This window comes from Schistosoma haematobium, chromosome 1, assembly GCF_000699445.3.
Source record: "Schistosoma haematobium chromosome 1, whole genome shotgun sequence".
Classification (NCBI taxonomy): domain Eukaryota; kingdom Metazoa; phylum Platyhelminthes; class Trematoda; order Strigeidida; family Schistosomatidae; genus Schistosoma; species Schistosoma haematobium.
In genome coordinates, this window is record NC_067196.1 from 3,311,141 (window position 1) to 3,329,128 (window position 17,988).

The 17,988-nt window shown below is 34.8% G+C and overlaps 1 protein-coding gene across 1 annotated transcript; it reads right to left on the bottom strand.

Moving 5' to 3' along the window:
• Positions 1-1,167: 1,167 nt before the first annotated feature.
• MS3_00004441 (uncharacterized protein) lies at positions 1,168-16,120 on the bottom strand. The gene is made up of 3 exons (XM_051212360.1): positions 16,070-16,120; positions 5,193-5,243; positions 1,168-2,815 (listed from the first exon to the last, which is right to left on the bottom strand). The coding sequence occupies exons 1-3, from the start codon at positions 16,070-16,072 to the stop codon at positions 2,045-2,047; spliced, it is 825 nt and encodes a 274-aa protein (XP_051072926.1). The 5' UTR covers positions 16,073-16,120; the 3' UTR covers positions 1,168-2,044.
• Between the last annotated feature and the right edge of the window lie 1,868 nt (positions 16,121-17,988).

Here is a 17,988-nt window from a genome sequence, read left to right on the forward strand (position 1 = left end):
ACAAAATCAGGGTGTTGATACAAACAAGGACTTAACAGAGTTTTGTATTTGTATATAACTATCAAATGACAGAATTAGAGCACTAAATAAACAATCATTATATGCCGTTTGAAATTCAGTAAATAGTCAACTGATTTCATGCTAAAATTGACTTTAGAAATGGACTGACACGTTTCTCAGAATGAGTTTTGGAGGCTGCTCACTATATAGTTCACATTACAGACTGACTTTAATTACATAACCGGTAAGAATAGGAAATTATTAAGCATGTTTCATCGTCGTATAAAACCCCTTAACAGAATACACTGGTCAAACACAGGACCATCAGATTTAGCACCGCACTTATGCCTTCAGACCATAGAGTTGACTTCTATTCGTTCACGTTTCTAACTAAAACAAACCTACCTCACACAAGAAATCCTGAAGTCCTCGAAGAAGATAATAACGTTAACTGAGAAAACAAAACATTAACCTGAAAAACACTTCCTGAAATTATGAGTAGATTATTGAGCTGTCTGTTAAGGTACTGTGATTTGTATGAGTGCAAGTAGCTAATAGAGTCATAAAGGGATGCTTCCAATACAACACTTTATCAAAGATCGGTAGACAGATCAACGAATAATATTCGGTGATAACAGTGTAACAATAAGAACGGACAACACCAGACTTGTGATAAGCTGAGGAAATTAGACAATATCTAAAGGCCGAATGGCAAGGGAGAGATCCTGATGGGTGGATGATATCAGTCAAGATTTGAATTAACTATCAAACGGAGCAGAAATACACTATTGTTATCTGAGGGACATAAAATATCAATGTGTTTGTGCAGATATTTGGTTTGGTTAGCCAACAGAATCATTCCACTCACCCTTGATTTCCCCACACAAGTAGCAGGCTAGGCGCGCATGACATAATTATTTGGAAGGGAGCCTTCATTTCTCAAATAATGGCAAGGAGCTGATAACTTAAGAGCATTATGTTTGATATTATTTGCTTAAAATTATTCGAAAACAAATCCTTGAATCTCGGTTTTGTGCGCAATATCACTCATCAATAAGGCATATTCATTCGAGGTAGCTGATTACAGTAACACCTTTGTTAGAAGAAGGAAATCTGCAAAGCTCAAACCTATTAACAAAGCTGTTCACTAATTAAAATAAGAATAGGGTTTTTGTGAATACTATAGTAATTTCAATAGTTGGGAACATGTGTCAATTGAATCTAGATCACCATGGAAAACCTAGAAGTACTGGTTGAAGTTAGACATTAACACCGTTAGATACCGGCTTAGTGATCTAGAGGTTAAGCGTTATCACGAGAGATCTATAGGTCCTAGGTTCGAATCTCATGGGGCGGGAACATGGATGCTAACTGCTGAGAAGTCACACAATAGGACGAAACGGACGTTCAGTGCTTCCAGGTTTTCCATAGTGATCTAACTTCAATTGACTTATGATCTCAACCATTCAAGTATATAATTTATCAATAAAACATTAACCATTATTATATACACCATTTTATTATAATAACATTCTATATAAAATAAGAACAGTAGAAAGAGCACATTCTTTTTCTTAAGAAATATACCCTATTCAACATACAAACAGAAGTATAACAAAATACACAAATAGGAAGAGGGGAAATTTCATTCCATCAACCAAACAGAAACCATAATTATTAAGAATTAAGGACCTACATACAGTACAGCCTCATATATATATTCAGCTTAGAGTTATATTGTTCATGTAAGGCATAAAGTTACTTACATAGCTATTCAAACCGAACTAGGTACGATGGAATCGTAACCTCAGCCCATCTCTAGTTGGAAACTATGTGATTTATTTTTTTACATTACATCATCGGTTATGAATAAGAAAGAGAAGAGAAAGGATAAAACACAATGACAAAATATCAAGAAATGGGAAAGGATATTGAAGAAATTCTGCAGATTCAAGTTAGATAATTGATTCCTATCAGTTAATTTACAAAATGCATTGTAATAAAAAGAAAAAAAAGTATTACATTTTCTTTATTACAATCATTATTATTTCACTTTTAATTCTTGCCATTCTATTTCATCATCTGTTCCAATGGAACTTGCTGAATGGGAGGAAGATGATGAAGAACTGGACGATGAAGGAGCTGGTGACGGAGGTGGTGACGAACATGAAGATGAAGAAGAGGATGTTGAACAAGAAGATGAAGAAGAGGAGGAGGACGACGACGACGGAGTAGGTGATCGTCGTTTAGACACTTTGGTTTTTTTCTTATGTTTCTTTTTCTTGTCAGTTTTCTTATGCTTTTTAACTTTTTTCAATTTAGTTTTACGTTTTTTAGCATGTTTTTTCTTCGATTTTGATTCGGATAATTTATGTTTAGTTTTCTTTTTTGATTTTGTCAATGCTTCTTGTTCTTTTAATTTGTCAACAGTATGTTGATATGGTAGTTTAGGTGTTATACTTGATGTGACTGATTTTGATTTTACATCATCGATACTTTCAGAACGTTTAAATGGGATAGGACCTTCATTTTGTAATTCATCCCAACCATCATGACCCCAACGACCAGTGTCACAGTGTCGACGAGCAAGTGTTCGCCAAAACTCTTTAGCATTTTGTCCACCAGCAGCGCTTGGTAATGTACGAGCAGAAAGTAATTCTACACTGCGTTTAGCTTCTGAACGAAGTGCACGCTCATAAGCATCTAGTGCTTGTTCTGATTGAGCACAGTTTGATTCAGGTGATCGATCACGAGATTCATTTGATCTTTTATGACGGCGTTTTATTTCTCTCCAACATTGTTCTTCTTCCAAGACCTATAGAAGATTAACCAAGTGGAAACTAGTCAGAGTCCATGGAATAACATGTAAATACATATTATTAACTTGAGAAATCAAAAACTCACTTTCTGTTCTGTTGATCCAAGCTAGATAGCAAGCACAAAGTAATATATGTAGAAGAGTTACATAATTACGCTAAAATAATTCTTAACATTGTGTGTTACTGAGCATTCTCACTTCCTCAAACTTGAATCTATCACTCTCCATTTGTTTCCACAGCCCGTTGTTCCATGAACCTGACATTTAACTATTGTCTAAGAAGTCAAGTTTCGCTTGTCACATTTTATTTATATCTTGAAAAATAAACTTAACTATAGTTTCCCAATTGTTATGAAGCTTAATAGCTTTCAACTCATACGCTTCAACGTCCCCTTAAGTTGAACATTAAGAAATGTTACGGAGGAAAGCTGTATATCTAAGTGTAATACCACTCTATACCACAAAGGTATTTTCTAGCTGTTAAGTCAATCAATCAGCTACAACGTAGAACCAAGTACATCGATTTTAGGCCACGTCACCCAGAGTCCTCAACCATTTAGCTACGATAGTTACGAGGACCTAAACCAAGTACTCTGCATCTACCAACATGGCTCAGAACAGAAGTTTGTGACTTCAAAGACTGATGCCACGTCTTGGTTTGATCACCCATAACTAGCTGTTAAACCCTCTCGTGAAGGTAATTCTAAGTTATTCCAGGTAAAACCATTATATTCCAAAGTGAGTTTCGTGCATAAATTGGTCAGTAAACAGTTACATTCCAATGCACAATGCAAGTATTCGAAAATTCACTTCAGTGAAAAGCAAGGAATTAAAATTCGCCAACAGTGGACAATATTTTAAATCATATAGTTTGGAACCGTATGAACACTTTCTTTTACAAATATCGTACGAACGAAATCATTCCAAACATTAAACGACTTCTATGCAACTATGGTTGTAACTTTTATACCAAACTATCAATCCTATGAACAATACGTTTGAAGACAACTTGTGGCTAACAGCGGAATACGGGACGCGCGATTCGTCCTGCTTGAGACACGTCAGATAGATGTACCTGCACCCCAGAGCTGATGTTCACTCAGGAACTCGAACTCAGTACCGTTCGCTCCAAATACCAACACATTATCCTTTTAGCTACTGAATTTTGATAGCCAATTGCTTCTGCGATGGGGTGAAGTTTAAATCCACCTGGTATTGTTTGTTTTAATCTTCCCATTGATGTTTAGCACTGCAATTGGTCGGTCTCTTATTGGTATCCAGCTAATGAGACCCAAATAGTACGAAACGCGCATCAAACTGGAATCCGTTACTAGCCATCAACCATCTTTGTTTATAAAGCTTGCGAATTAAGGCAATATCGAAGCGATTCGCAAAAGATGCAATCTCAAACTATTGAACAGCCAAGTAGTATCAAAACCCCTCTTTAAAAAAGCCGATGAATTAATCCTTTTTACGTGAATACTACATATCAATAGATTCTAGTTGAAATTCGAAACTACAACTACAGAAATAGTTAGTGATTATTGAGTTGATCAATATATTTATGTCATGTGACCAATAATTTGTGCTTTAAACAATTCAATCAGTCAGTCAGCAACAATATAGAACTTCGTACCTACGTACATTAGTTAAAGTTGTCGTACCACATTAGCACAAAGATACAAATGTCGATTCAAATGCCATAGTGGTCGGGGTAGTAAAAAGATAAGCAGTAATTGGAAAGATTCGGGTTTTAAGGAGTATAATCCAATGAAATAAATTTGGAAAGTGAAAAAAAGGGGACATAAAGAATTCAGAAGATTAGAATTTGGGAGAACAAAAAGCTATAAACAAATACTAAACACTGTTGATAATTGAATTGTTGCTGTTGTTTGTTTTTCTATTATGCAAATTTCAATGGCTGAGATCATGAGTCAATTGAAGCTAGATCACCATCAAAAACTCGGAAGCACTGGACGGCCTTTTCGTCCTATTGTGGGACTCCTCAGTAGTGCACTACTACGATCCTGCTCGCAAGATTCGAACCCAGGACCTATCAGTCTCGCGCGCGAGCGCTTAACTTCTAGACCAATAAGCCGGTATCCAACGGTGTTAATATCTAACACTTCAACCAATTCACAAAATTTAGCGACACATCCACCATTGTCATCAGTGAGTTACTATCTCACAACAGATCTACAATAGAACGAAACGGCCGTCCAGTGCTACTAGGTTTTTCATGGTGGTTTAGCTTCAATTGACTCATGATCTCAACCATTGAAATTATTATAGTATCCACAAAACCCTTCTGATATATACAAATGTTAAATTCAAAAATCTGTATTAAATTCATGATTAGTCGGGCAATACTTACTCGATTATGTGTAGTAGCATGCTTAACATAATTATCAACCAACTTTTTATCCTGGAATGTAAAAAAAGGGGGGGTAATTATTGAAAAAACATGTTTCTGTGTTTAAACAAATATATGAAATGTAACTTGACTATTAAATACTTTCAATATACAATACTATTTTGAACAGTTGGTAGTGAACGAATGTTATAACTTGTGCTCTGTTTCCAATTAATGTATGATGTAACGATACCGTCAATTAGAGAACAGTGAATTATCGACCATACCAATGACGTATAAAACAAGTACGAGCAGTCTAAAGTCGTTATCGGTCCTTCTTCCTGCCTAGCCCTGCCTGCTAAGTCTAGAACACCAATCTCAGCCTCTGAGATATGAATCATTTATTTCAAACATACTGGGTTTACATACACCAGCTAAATAGATCACATTGTACCATAAAATAGAAAATAACACTTGTACAAGATTTGGACAAAAGTGGCTGTGAATGTGGAAGGTAATAATTGATAGACCAGATATAACTCAAGAATGGTGAATCGTATAGTAATAGTTCATAAGTCAAAATAAAGCCTATAATAGAGGAACATGAATATGAATAGTTCAACTACTTAACAATTATACAATAAAAATATACTTAAAATATTAGTCCAAAAATAGATCCCAACAGTCCCTATTCATTATGCTCATCGGGATATAACAGAGTGATTAGTATCAGATGGGTTTTGTGGAGATTGTAGTAATTTCAACAGTTAAGATCATGAGTCAGTTGAAGCTAGACCACCATGGAAAACCTGGAAGCACTGGACGGCCGTTTCGTCCTATTGTGGGACTTCTCAACAGTGCGCATCCACGACCTCACCCCCTGCGAGATTCGAACCCAGGACCTACTGGTTTGCAGCTCAGTGGTCTAGTGATTAAGTGCTCGCGCGCGGAACCACTAGGTCCTGGGTTCGAATCTCGCAGGGGACGAGGTCGTTGATGTGCACTGCTGAGGAGTCCCACAATAGAATGATTAGTGAATGTTAATAACCTGAAGTTATTTAGAAAGTTTTTAATATTCAAATGTGTCTATATGTGTGTTTATGTGTCGTATCCAGTACTTTTAGTCATTTTCATTGTTCATTTAGGAGATGAATGTTGTATACTGGAGCCTAATTTTCAATGAAGATTTTAATTTCATTACGTTTGTTTATCATTCGGTATATTGGGTAATATAATATTAGATGTGTTGATAACAGATATGTTCAGATAACTTGAAATGAAACAGTTCATGAAAACTACATTTAAATATATGTCACTCATTCACTCACTGAAAGATAACCGAAAGTGTTGAGTATGATACATTTATTGGATATTGAAAACGTTGAGGATAAATTCAGCAATATTAATGAATGTAACTTGAGAGAGAACAAACCAGGCTCCAACTGAAGAGGAAATTAGGAAAAGACTGTGGAAATGGACAGGACATACATTACAGAAATTAGCAAACTGCATCACGAGGCAAGCCCTAACCTGGAATCCTAAAGGGGAGCGGAAGAGAGTAAGGTTAAAGAGCGTACTGCATCGGAAAATAGAAGCAGATATGAAAAGGATGAATAACGAATGGAAAGAACTGGAAAGGATTGTCCAGGACAGAGTTGGGTAGAGAGTACTGGTGGGTGGGCTATGCTCCTCGACGAGGAGTAACAGGCGTAAGTAAGTAAGTAAGTAGATTCTGAGTATGTACTAATCTACTGGAATTTAAATCACAAATAAGGATAGTGATATTGTATAACTGAAGTAAATAAAGCAGGAATTGAAATCACAACAAAAGATTGTTGAAAGTTAAATGATATGATCATTGAACCACTTATACACTGTCAATAATATTGAAAGAACTAATCCTTGCAGTTGACTCAAGTCAATGTTACTTATTATCAGTTAGAAACATTGTCACTGGAATATTTCGGTTAATAATGAATTCAGTTTGATAATAAATTTTGAGGTTATTAGAAGTTATCTGATAAGACTAACATATGAAAAAATTAATCCTCTAAAAATACCCGAATGGTGCCATTAAATATCAAAGTCACCTAGGCAAGCTTTGATTTGTTAAATAGATCAATGTTAGACGAATTTTATTGATCAGTAATACTAAACTATGATTACTATGTTAGTCAGTCAGCTACAACGTAGAACCAGGTACATATATGCATCGGTCCAAGTTGCCATACCTCATTAGCACAATAAGATGAGGACCGAATTCATGGAAGGAGTTACTTCAATGGTAGTAATATGTTTCTTTTTTAAAAAAGGGATTGCATATAAGGATATGATACAGAGAGAAAGAATTGGTTCGTAGAAAGAAAGTTATAAAGTAATTTTAATCTCACGGTTTAAGGGAAGACAAAGAGTGTATACACCTACGCCATTATTATGTTAAGCTATTAACTGTGCTGAAATGAAGAATGGATAATGACAGGAAGTTGATAAAAGAACACGTCATATAATCTACAATTTGTGCTTTATTAACAAGGTCAATGATCATCTATGAACTCGGTGAGTATGAATGTTTGAATTTGTTTGGATTTTACTCACAGATGTTATCAACTGCGATATTCATTACATAACTATTTCCTAAATGTACTAATTCGTTTGTCCATACAGAGTTAAATTATCTAAACTTTTGTTCTCATTATGAGTAGTATACTTACTAAAGTCTTTAGTTAAACAAATTCAACCATTTATAAATAAAAGAAACGACAAATGGATAAAAAGCTATGCATGAGAATACAACAAAAGATTTCATTAATCAAGAAAAATGTTGAACATCATCATTACAATCGAGTCTTATATTTTACATTTATAAGGTGGTCGATAGATTTGACAATTCTATTCACTAAAAATTGTCTATAAAATGAACTACAGCCTACGAAGTATCACTCAGTTAGTTATAAGCAACGTGTAACCTTTTATATTTGTGCAATGGTTCAAAGTATCACGTCATATCAGCACACACAGTTCGAATTATCAGGAAAAATCTCAGAGTATTAAAAGTAGTAACAGTATCAAAGATGATAGGAAACACTAAGCATAGACAATATAATTTGAAAAAAGGAATGAATTCTCATCATATAAGTTGTAATTTCAAGGTCTAGGATCAAAGAGAAGACAAGGAATCAATATATCTGTGACTACGTGACCGATTATTACCTATATATAATACTTTCATGTTATTTGGTTTGATGTAAATTAGACAATGACACCGCTGGATGTCGTCTCAACGGTCCAGAGTGTAAGCATCCGAGATAGAGACTGAAGGTTTTTGAGTCGATTCTCAGACGTAGAGCTGTGGATGAGCATTGCTAATGAATCCCATACTATGAAAAAATAGCTTTCTAGTACTTCCAAGTTTTAATGGTAGTCTAAGTGAAATCAACTCGTGATATACCGTTTGATACTATTCAGATGAAATTCTATTCCGACCTAAAAATTACTGCCAGTCAGATTTATAAATGAAATACTGGTTATCACAGCTTCAGAAAAATTTAAAAATAGTTTCCATTGGCTTCAATTATCAGTGACATTATGTGATATGTAGAATCAGATCGGCTTTCAACGACTTTAGCCATAAAAATCATGTTCAATTACGCTACATACCTAAAAAATGCATAATACGTTACGAGATGATTGTGTACACATATAGCTTCGGTTCTGTCTTTCGACTAAAATAAGATTTAGTTGAATTTTTGTGGAGATTGGTTTAAATTGTAGGTTGTATTTGCCACAGATTGATCTCAGATGGGGTACCATTGAAAACGACAGAGCAATGAACAGTCGTTTCACCCTAGTGTGAGGCTCCTCAGCGATGCTCTGAAAAACCTAAGGGTTTTGGGCTAAGTCCCTGACAGGATCATAAGTGCCCAATACTGACGAATAGCATAGTAGGATAAGACACCAACTCAGTGCTCTCCGGCTTTCAATGAGAAGTTGAAATTCATCATTCGTGACCAGTGGAGCTAATCCGTGTCGGATAGAGATTGGTATGTGCTTCAGCACAACAGGAGATGGTCGCGCAATTTCGTGGACTGGTTGAAGTTAGACATTAACATTGTTGGATGCCGGCCGGCTTAGTGGTCTAGAGGTTAAATGTTCACGCGCGAGACTGAAGCCTCCGGGGTCTGAATCCCTCGAGTGTGATCGTGGATGTGCACTGCTGAGGAGCTTCATACTATGACGAAACTACCAATCGTAAAACAATCAATAATCCTATTAAATCATTATTGCAGTAAATGAACTATTCTCATAGTGTATCATAATAACAGTAGTAAATGAAAACAATAAATGAGTTAATGTAAGTTAGCTATAATTAACATAGAGACTGAAACAAATCTACATTGGCCCAAAGAACTAAACCATATTAATATAACAACACCAAAATCTTGTAATAGAGACGAGAACAAGACTAAATATTTACGATATGGTTTAATAAAAAAAGGTGGAACAAAAAGGTATACGAGAAAGAATACTAAAACTCATAACTTAGATTAAGTGAAAAAGTGAATAAACCTACACCACTACTATCTATTTCTTAGTCAAGTCAACCAACGTATTTAGTCACTAGTCATAATTACTGTGAGAATCATAACCAGATAGATAGTATCTAACAACATAAACTTAATACAGCAGTCGATTACCTAATGAACTGATGACAAATCTTAGTTTAACCACTCCTAACTTTCTAGTTCAAATAAATTTACATTAGTCAATGATGTTTGTAAAATCACAATACAACCATTTATTACCCAGCATTTGGCATGAAACACCTATTTTTATTTTAAACATACAGAGTAGTATTTATATAAGTGAAACATTCATATAACTTCAAAGAGCCATGTTTAATTACATAAGAAAATTTATTTATTCAAACACATAAACATCGGTACAAGGAGGCACCAAATAGATATGCGCCACATAAACCATTCGATTTACGTAAGGATTGGGATACTTCCCGGGTGCCCAAACCAAAACAGGTGGTTTTCTTAGGGGACCACACCTCAAGTGTTCGACCTAAAGGTTTAATCCACAAAGCAGTGGAGCAATGTTAGGAAATGCAGTTCCATGGTAGCCGGTGACCAACAATTGGTTCACACTCCATTTGTTCCCTCACAATTCTGGAGCCCATGTGCACTATTGGTTTAAAATCAGGGTTTTCCAACTCCCCTACCCTAGATGGATCCTCTATGTCCACTCACCCGGTTAAAACGCCGGGTATTCGCTTTTCGTCCTCTCAATTTCGTAAACAACAGTAATGCCGCGAGAAGGCATTGGATAAGACTTCCCTGACAGTGGTTGTATACACGTAACCATGTGTTGGCATTTCGAGAGGGAGAGTTGACTCTCACCACTCTCGGCCATACCAGGACCTTTGGAGGTTACATAACAAAAAATAATAGTAAAATTTAACTCTACAGTTCCTATCACATACCATTTAATATTCAATATACATTAATTATTACTTAACATGTTACCAGTAATTAGGAAATGAACACTAAACACGTTTCATTTGTCAGACACTATATATATATATCATTCCAACTTAACAACACCAGATTCCCGACTACTTTATGAAAGTAATCACAATAAAATCTATGAGTAGAGTTATAGAAAACAACATAGAAACTATTTAAACTCATTGACAAAACACACACAAAAAAACAAAAGCAAATATAAACTGATGATAATAACAATAACAATGATTCTAGTCACTTTGTTTAAGGTCAGATAGAATAATGAATAAATATACTTCAATAATTAATATACTTGTATGCAGTGTATATACATGACACTAGAAAATTATCTATTCAGTCAGTTATTGTTAATTGTTAACTTTACTCTTATTATATCGATAGAAAACTGTAACTTTGTGCTATTAAACTAATGACCTGTACACTTTTACTGTTACAGATGTTGTATTTAAACTATAAAAGAAATTAATTATTACTATTCAATAAGAGCAATTTGTCTTGTTACCGATATAAAGGAACTGATCAAAATTAGACAACTATTGAAAATATTAAAACAATGGATATTTGTTACACTCCAGTATAGGACTTCTCGGTATGTGATACTGAAAGAAATGAGTTTTTTTTTTCTCCGCTGTGGATGTGAATGGGCACTCCTGAAGAATCCCGTACTAGAAAAATACAGTTATTTATTGTTTTCAGGTTTTTAATAGTTTTCAGACTTGGGTCGATTCATGTTCTTAGTAATAAATAAAAGTCTTCACAAACCCCTGTACTAATTAGGTGGGTTGTGTTTCCTATGTATACTTGTACGGTTTAGACACTTGAATTTTCACTATCTTATCGCTGCTTGAAAAATTCTTCTGACAAACATAAACAGGTATACATATAGATAGAAAGAAATTGCAGTACTCATTACAATAACTAAGAGAAATAAACCACATGATAAAAATCCAGAAAAATTAACGACAATAACAGTAATAATCATATTAGAAGAACAAAGTTAAGGTAGAAAAAATGTTTAGATACTTAAAGTTCACAAGAAGTCAGAATAAATGTATATCTTACTGCAAATGACTTTGAATCGTACACTTATATCCTCGAAATAACAATTAAAGTTATCCTTCGGATCCCAAATGAGATACTATGCCTCAAACAGCTTAAAATACAGTTACGAACTTCAGGTTATCACACAATGTATTTATGCAATCAATCTGCTTTGTTTATTGTGAACAGTAGTTAAATAGTATCGATAGCTAGAATGTAATAAGTGGCAATCTCATATATGAATCTGCACATAGGTAATCAATTGCAAACTGATTTTCGATTGAAATTAAAAGCCGTCAATTAAACTAAATATGTTTAAAAGGTACCAATACAATAAGATTGAAGAAATCTGAATTCAGTGAATAAAATTCAAGTTATTACAATGACAAGGAAGAGTAAGGAGACCTTTCAAACACTTTATCCCAACCATTGCAAACATAAATATTCTATTGTAAATGTGAAAAATCAGTGTTGCTGTATTGAGGAAAACCCGACCAGAAATATATCTCATGAAAAAAAGAAATCACCATCGATTATAATGAATTTCTGTTACACAAAACTATTCTGCGTGAACTCTACTTATGAGGCCGGTGGACACCGTGAGTCCACCTAGGAGTGTTGGAAAACCCCGATTCCAAACCAATGGTGCACATGGGATGGCTCCAGTATCCTGAAGGAACAAATGGTGTATGAACCAATTGTTGGACACCGGCTACTATGGGACTGCCTTGTGGATCAGACCCTCAGGTCGAAGTTTCCAGGTGTGGCTCCTTAAGAAAACCACCTGGTTCGGTTTGGGCACCAGGGAAGTATTACAGCCCTCGCACATATCAAATAAGATTGTGTGGCGCATACCTATTTGGTGCCTCCTTGTACCAATATCTATGTGTTAAAATAAATAAATAAAACTACTTATGGACTTTTAACATATTTTTACCATTATTTGTGGTTATTGACAAATATCCATTTCATACAATCTAAGCATTACACCTGATATATGATTGGCTAACTGAAATTAATTTTTATTCATACTGTGGTTATCATCAATAAACCTTCTAGTATTCAACTAAACTTTTTACTGTAGTTAGACGAGAAGGGGAGAAGAGGACAAAAGGCTCGTTCGCTGCATTAAAGTTGGAGTTGTGAAATATTAGCATAGCATATGAGCTCATCAGACTATAAATCTCAACCTTATTTTGACTTGGAGACGTGCCGTCAATCCTAAAACAGAGGATATTTCGACGTATAACATAGACTAGAATATCAATAAGTTCGAAACAACCTTAGTAAATCCGTTTCAAGAATTGATAGTTCATGAAAATGGTTTGAGCAGCGTTAAGTTATGATTTAGATTTCTCGAGTTAAAAATCAGTTACTAAAGATTTTATATGATGTCTGTCAGAACCTACTACTGTTATTTTTTGTGTCCTTTTTAGGCTAATTTCAGTTCATTAGAATTAGGATATCAATAAGTGAGGTTTGTGAGGTCATCACTGACTGAATTGCATTAACTCCTTATTGTTGTTTAGGGAATTGATACAAGATAGTTTCGAAATGTTTGTATACAGTAGGATCAAAGTGTGTGTAAAAGATTCCAATTGAAACTGAAATCAGTCAGATTCTTCCATAAGCACTGTGCTGAGAAACCTGGCGTAGTAAAAGACCAAAATCTTGGATTAATTAGCCTTGCAGTAATTCTGAATTCTATTCTTGGAGTCGTTTTCGACGATAGACCGTTCTTTTAATTACTATTAGACTGAGACGCGTTGGTAGTTGAGGAATACGAGATTTGGTGAGGTTCGGCGACATGGCTCGAAATAGTTAGTAGTGACTCAAATGTATTCACTTTTTATTTTATCTGTAGACTTTGAACTTCAATGCACCATCATACGTGCCATTTCATTCGTTCTTTTTGAGCTGAATTCCCGATTTTTAATCTTCTTTAACATAATTGATAACACTATAATATTAACTTTTTTGTAATTTATCTTGCTAATTTTATGTCATTGCGCTAGCACGGTATGACATTTGAGATGAGGTACATTTGTCCTATCCCATACAATTATAATGACCAAGTGACCCACTGATCTAATGCATCTTTTCCAATCTGGTTAGTCGAGTAGGTGGATTGGATTCCTTTACTATAGATCATGTGGTTACATACCAGGTGAATAATAAATGACTGAAAAGCAGTCAAACTAATCCATATGGTTGTTTACCTTTCACTCTACTAGCTTGTTCCGAAAGTCTTTGTGCGCCCATCTTCTTTAAAAGTAATATCATCAACTATTGTAATATTTTACAGTGCTCAGGTTATGTTAGTGTATGAAATGAAACAGATAGAAATAAATAAATAAGCCTAGTTTTGCTCATTATAACCTTCAAACAACAGATTAATTTGTATTGGCTACAGACTTTCTATGAACCAGTCCATTCTGAGCATTTACACGTCTGATATACACCATGTCCTCCGACGTAGAACATTTAATACCAGTTTCGTGCTAGCAGAATAATGTTATGTGATATTCTGGTCTAGTTTTTTACAAGTGACGCACCAGTTTTAAGAATTAAGAACGCATGAAATACTAATTTAGCCATTTTCATAAACAATATCTACCGAGGACCAATTGTCGTTAGATGGTTTACAGCACCATAACAGTAAATCTCAATCGCTAATATTTACATTAGACAAGGTTATATTTTGTACTAAGAATATTCTTAATTGATAAACGTTAATTGTATTTACGCTATAAATGGCCGTCAATATATCAGTGTTACTTTATTTACATATCCGAGGAAACAAGATCATACAATCTACTTAATTCGTGTTGCCAAATTAAATACAGGTTAAGAATACTTCAAGTCGAACCAAACCTTACATAACCTGATTTTTCTGAAGGCGTTCAACGTTTCACAATTATTGAATGACAATTAACTTTCGAACCATGGAGATTACATTAGCTATTATAATTTTTCCAAAATTATTTTGTAATAAATTAAACCTTTCCTCAAGATGGCACAACAATTGAATAATACTAATCCATTTACACAGGCATTTCGACTGAAACCTTACATAAAATGAATAGTATCTTTACAGGAAGAGAATAGTAACCTGTCGCGATTTCTATCGCAATGATAACTTTGAAATCACCGAAGTCGTACGACTGATAGAAAAATTACCACTAATGTTGGTCAGTTGTCAAACAATAGCTAAACATCCTTTCATTCATCAATCATAGGCGATGAAGAAATTAGCATAATCATAAGTTTGGGCTGTCACACCTCATTAGTACAGAAACATAATGATCACGATAAATATCATGGTAATATAAGTATCAATAACATTAGCGTTTTTATTAGTGGTAGTGGTAGTAGTAAAAATGATCAAGTGAAAGAAAAACTAACTAAACGGTACTATTTCTGTGTACAATCAAATGAATCCTTGGACCTCCTTTCATATACGTTAAGTTTTTGACTATATGTAATCCCACCCATATAAAATGTGTTAAAAATGGAATTGAAAAGAAAAAAATGTTTATTCTTCACCCTTAATACTATAAGCATAGCTCCTGACTAGATTCACTCAGCGCTTGTATTTTATTTAACTAAAACAATATTCAGGTTTTCTCATCTGAACAAAAAGAAAACCGAAACCAACTTTACTTTGTACCACATAAGCCTTAAATGGATTAACATGGTTTATTTTAGAACATACTGATAATCTCTTACGCTAGCTGGAAGCTGACTTGCCTTACACGGACTACATGAAGTTAAAACTCGTTTCAAAGTAATGTAGAAAGTGAGGTGCTGTTAAGAACCTATCAAATTGACTGTACATTTCTATTGATCGTTGTGAGACCTTACTACTGCACTTTTCAAAACGAATAAACTAGGGTTATATGTATCTTGTTGGCAAGTAATTACTAAATTCCGCTAAAATAAATAATCTAGTGTTGCCGAGCTTCGAGACATTTTGATTGCTTTCAAACCAAACAGACTACTACCGTCTATGATGACACTGCATACGAAGCGCGAAGTATTCAATGGATTTATCCAAACCTCCCGGCATTTATAGCTTTATAAGCTGATACTGTTACTACAAAGCTTAGATACATGAACCTTAACGTTTTAACGGGAAGAATCAATTTACAGTAGGGACTTTAACATAAACACAAACGAACCACACTTGAATCGATAATCCATAACTAAGGAACAGTGAAAAATTATCTGATGAATTGTTTGTCAAGATTGATTACTTTGAATTCACGAAAAAACAGACATCTTAATGGCAACTATATTTGTACCATAAACAAACACCTTGTGTCTTACCATTTGAACAACTGCAAACCAACAACCTTGAGTTGTGGCAGTGTTAGTGAAGAGAAACACTATGTCGAGAAAAACACAAGTAACTTAAGTAAATATTGGTGAAACTAAACTAGTGACATGTTTTGTGTACGTTTTGTTCGCTCATAAGATGCTTTGTCATTGAAGAACTCTTGAGCGCTATTTGAAAATCCCAATTGTTTATTACGCATCAAGACTAAATTTTTCAGCCTATTTTGATTCACTAAAAATGGCACCTGGAATATCATTGTTCATAAAGGACTACTTTGTCACTAGTACTTTTTCAGTGCATTTGTTATTTCAATTCATTTTTGCACTGATTGAGACCTCTCACTTATATTTAGAAATGCAATCGACCGGTTTTTTGGCATATGAGCATCCAGCACGTGGTTTGTTTGTCGCACTTTGTGATCCAACGTTTTAGCTTTCATCTTTTGTCGTCAAATTTCGTCTCTTTGTGTTTTCCTGTGTCTAAATTTTCTGAAAACCTGTTGTGGATATAAACTTAATAAACCTATTTTGTAAATAGTTTTTGATATCTTTCGCATTTATTTCGCCAATTCTCACAATCTGTACATTTATCATTATTCGATTGTACTTGTTTAAGTATGTGACCTTGAACACTTACATCCTTCCGTTTTTTTAATCTCACGTAGCATGACATTGTTAACTGCTCATAATTAGATACATTCTTATACATACGTCTCTCGTTTTATCATGTTTGTGGATATGATAACGGAAGGATTAATTAGCTATCATCTATATTTATAGACTTTTGTAACATTCACGTTACATTCTACGTTCGGATATACTATTGGGACATATCGTCTCATTGTAATTATTATTTACTTATAATTGTGGATTCTGGTACCAAATTCAACAGAACACGTACCAACCTGCTGGTTTAAGTAACGTCCCTAAACTTTTATTAGTGTTATTATCTTATGAGTTGTTTATTGATACATTAACTTTTGGACGTTATAACTTTATTGCTGTTTTTCGGTTATTATACTTTTTTGGTCCGCCACAATTATTTGGTGAGCCTCGTATTTATTCTGACTGTTGTATTGTTTTATTTTACACGACACGCTGGTTCATTTTTCATGCAATGTGCTCCCCAACCAGACTTATTGATATGGACCCTCCTCCAGTAACCACTTCAAGTGCAGTGTCAAACCGTACTAAAAAGATTCTAAGCCCAGTTAGTACTATCTCTGAATTCAGACTCCCAACATAGGTAACTAATAATCCCGGAGTCTGGTTTGCACAAATAAAAGCTTTATTCATGGCCAGAGGCATACGCTTACAAGCAACAAAGTACGCGTATGTTGTCACTTCACTACCCATTGAGGTTACTGCTGAGGTTGGGGACTTAATTGACCACGTGCTTGAGTCGGAACCATACGATAAGATAAAAGCGGTGGTAATTCAACATGCTTCACTCTTAGAAGAAGAAAGACTTCAACAATTGTTAACGTCTTGCGACCTGGAAGACAAGAAACCCTCCCAATTTCTTCGACACATGAAACAAATTGCGGGCCCATACAATTCGGATGAAGCATTCCTAAAACAAACCTGGTTTCAAGGATTACCACATAACGTTAGACAAATCCTTAGTATCTTGGGGAAATCAGTCACCCTAGATGATTTAGCCGACATTACGGACAAAATGATGGAAGCTTATCATGATAGTCACTACGCGAATTCTGTGCGACCACCTGGAGCAGCGGATATCAGTTGCTTAGCTTCTTTCCAAAGGCAGTTAACACAACTAACGAGTCAACTAGCGTCACTGCAGACGACAATAGCAAACGTTCAAGCTAGACAACAAAGATCCTCTTCTAGACGGGGATCGTTATCTCGGCAGCGTTCACATTTTCCTAAACAAACCTCCGAATCTT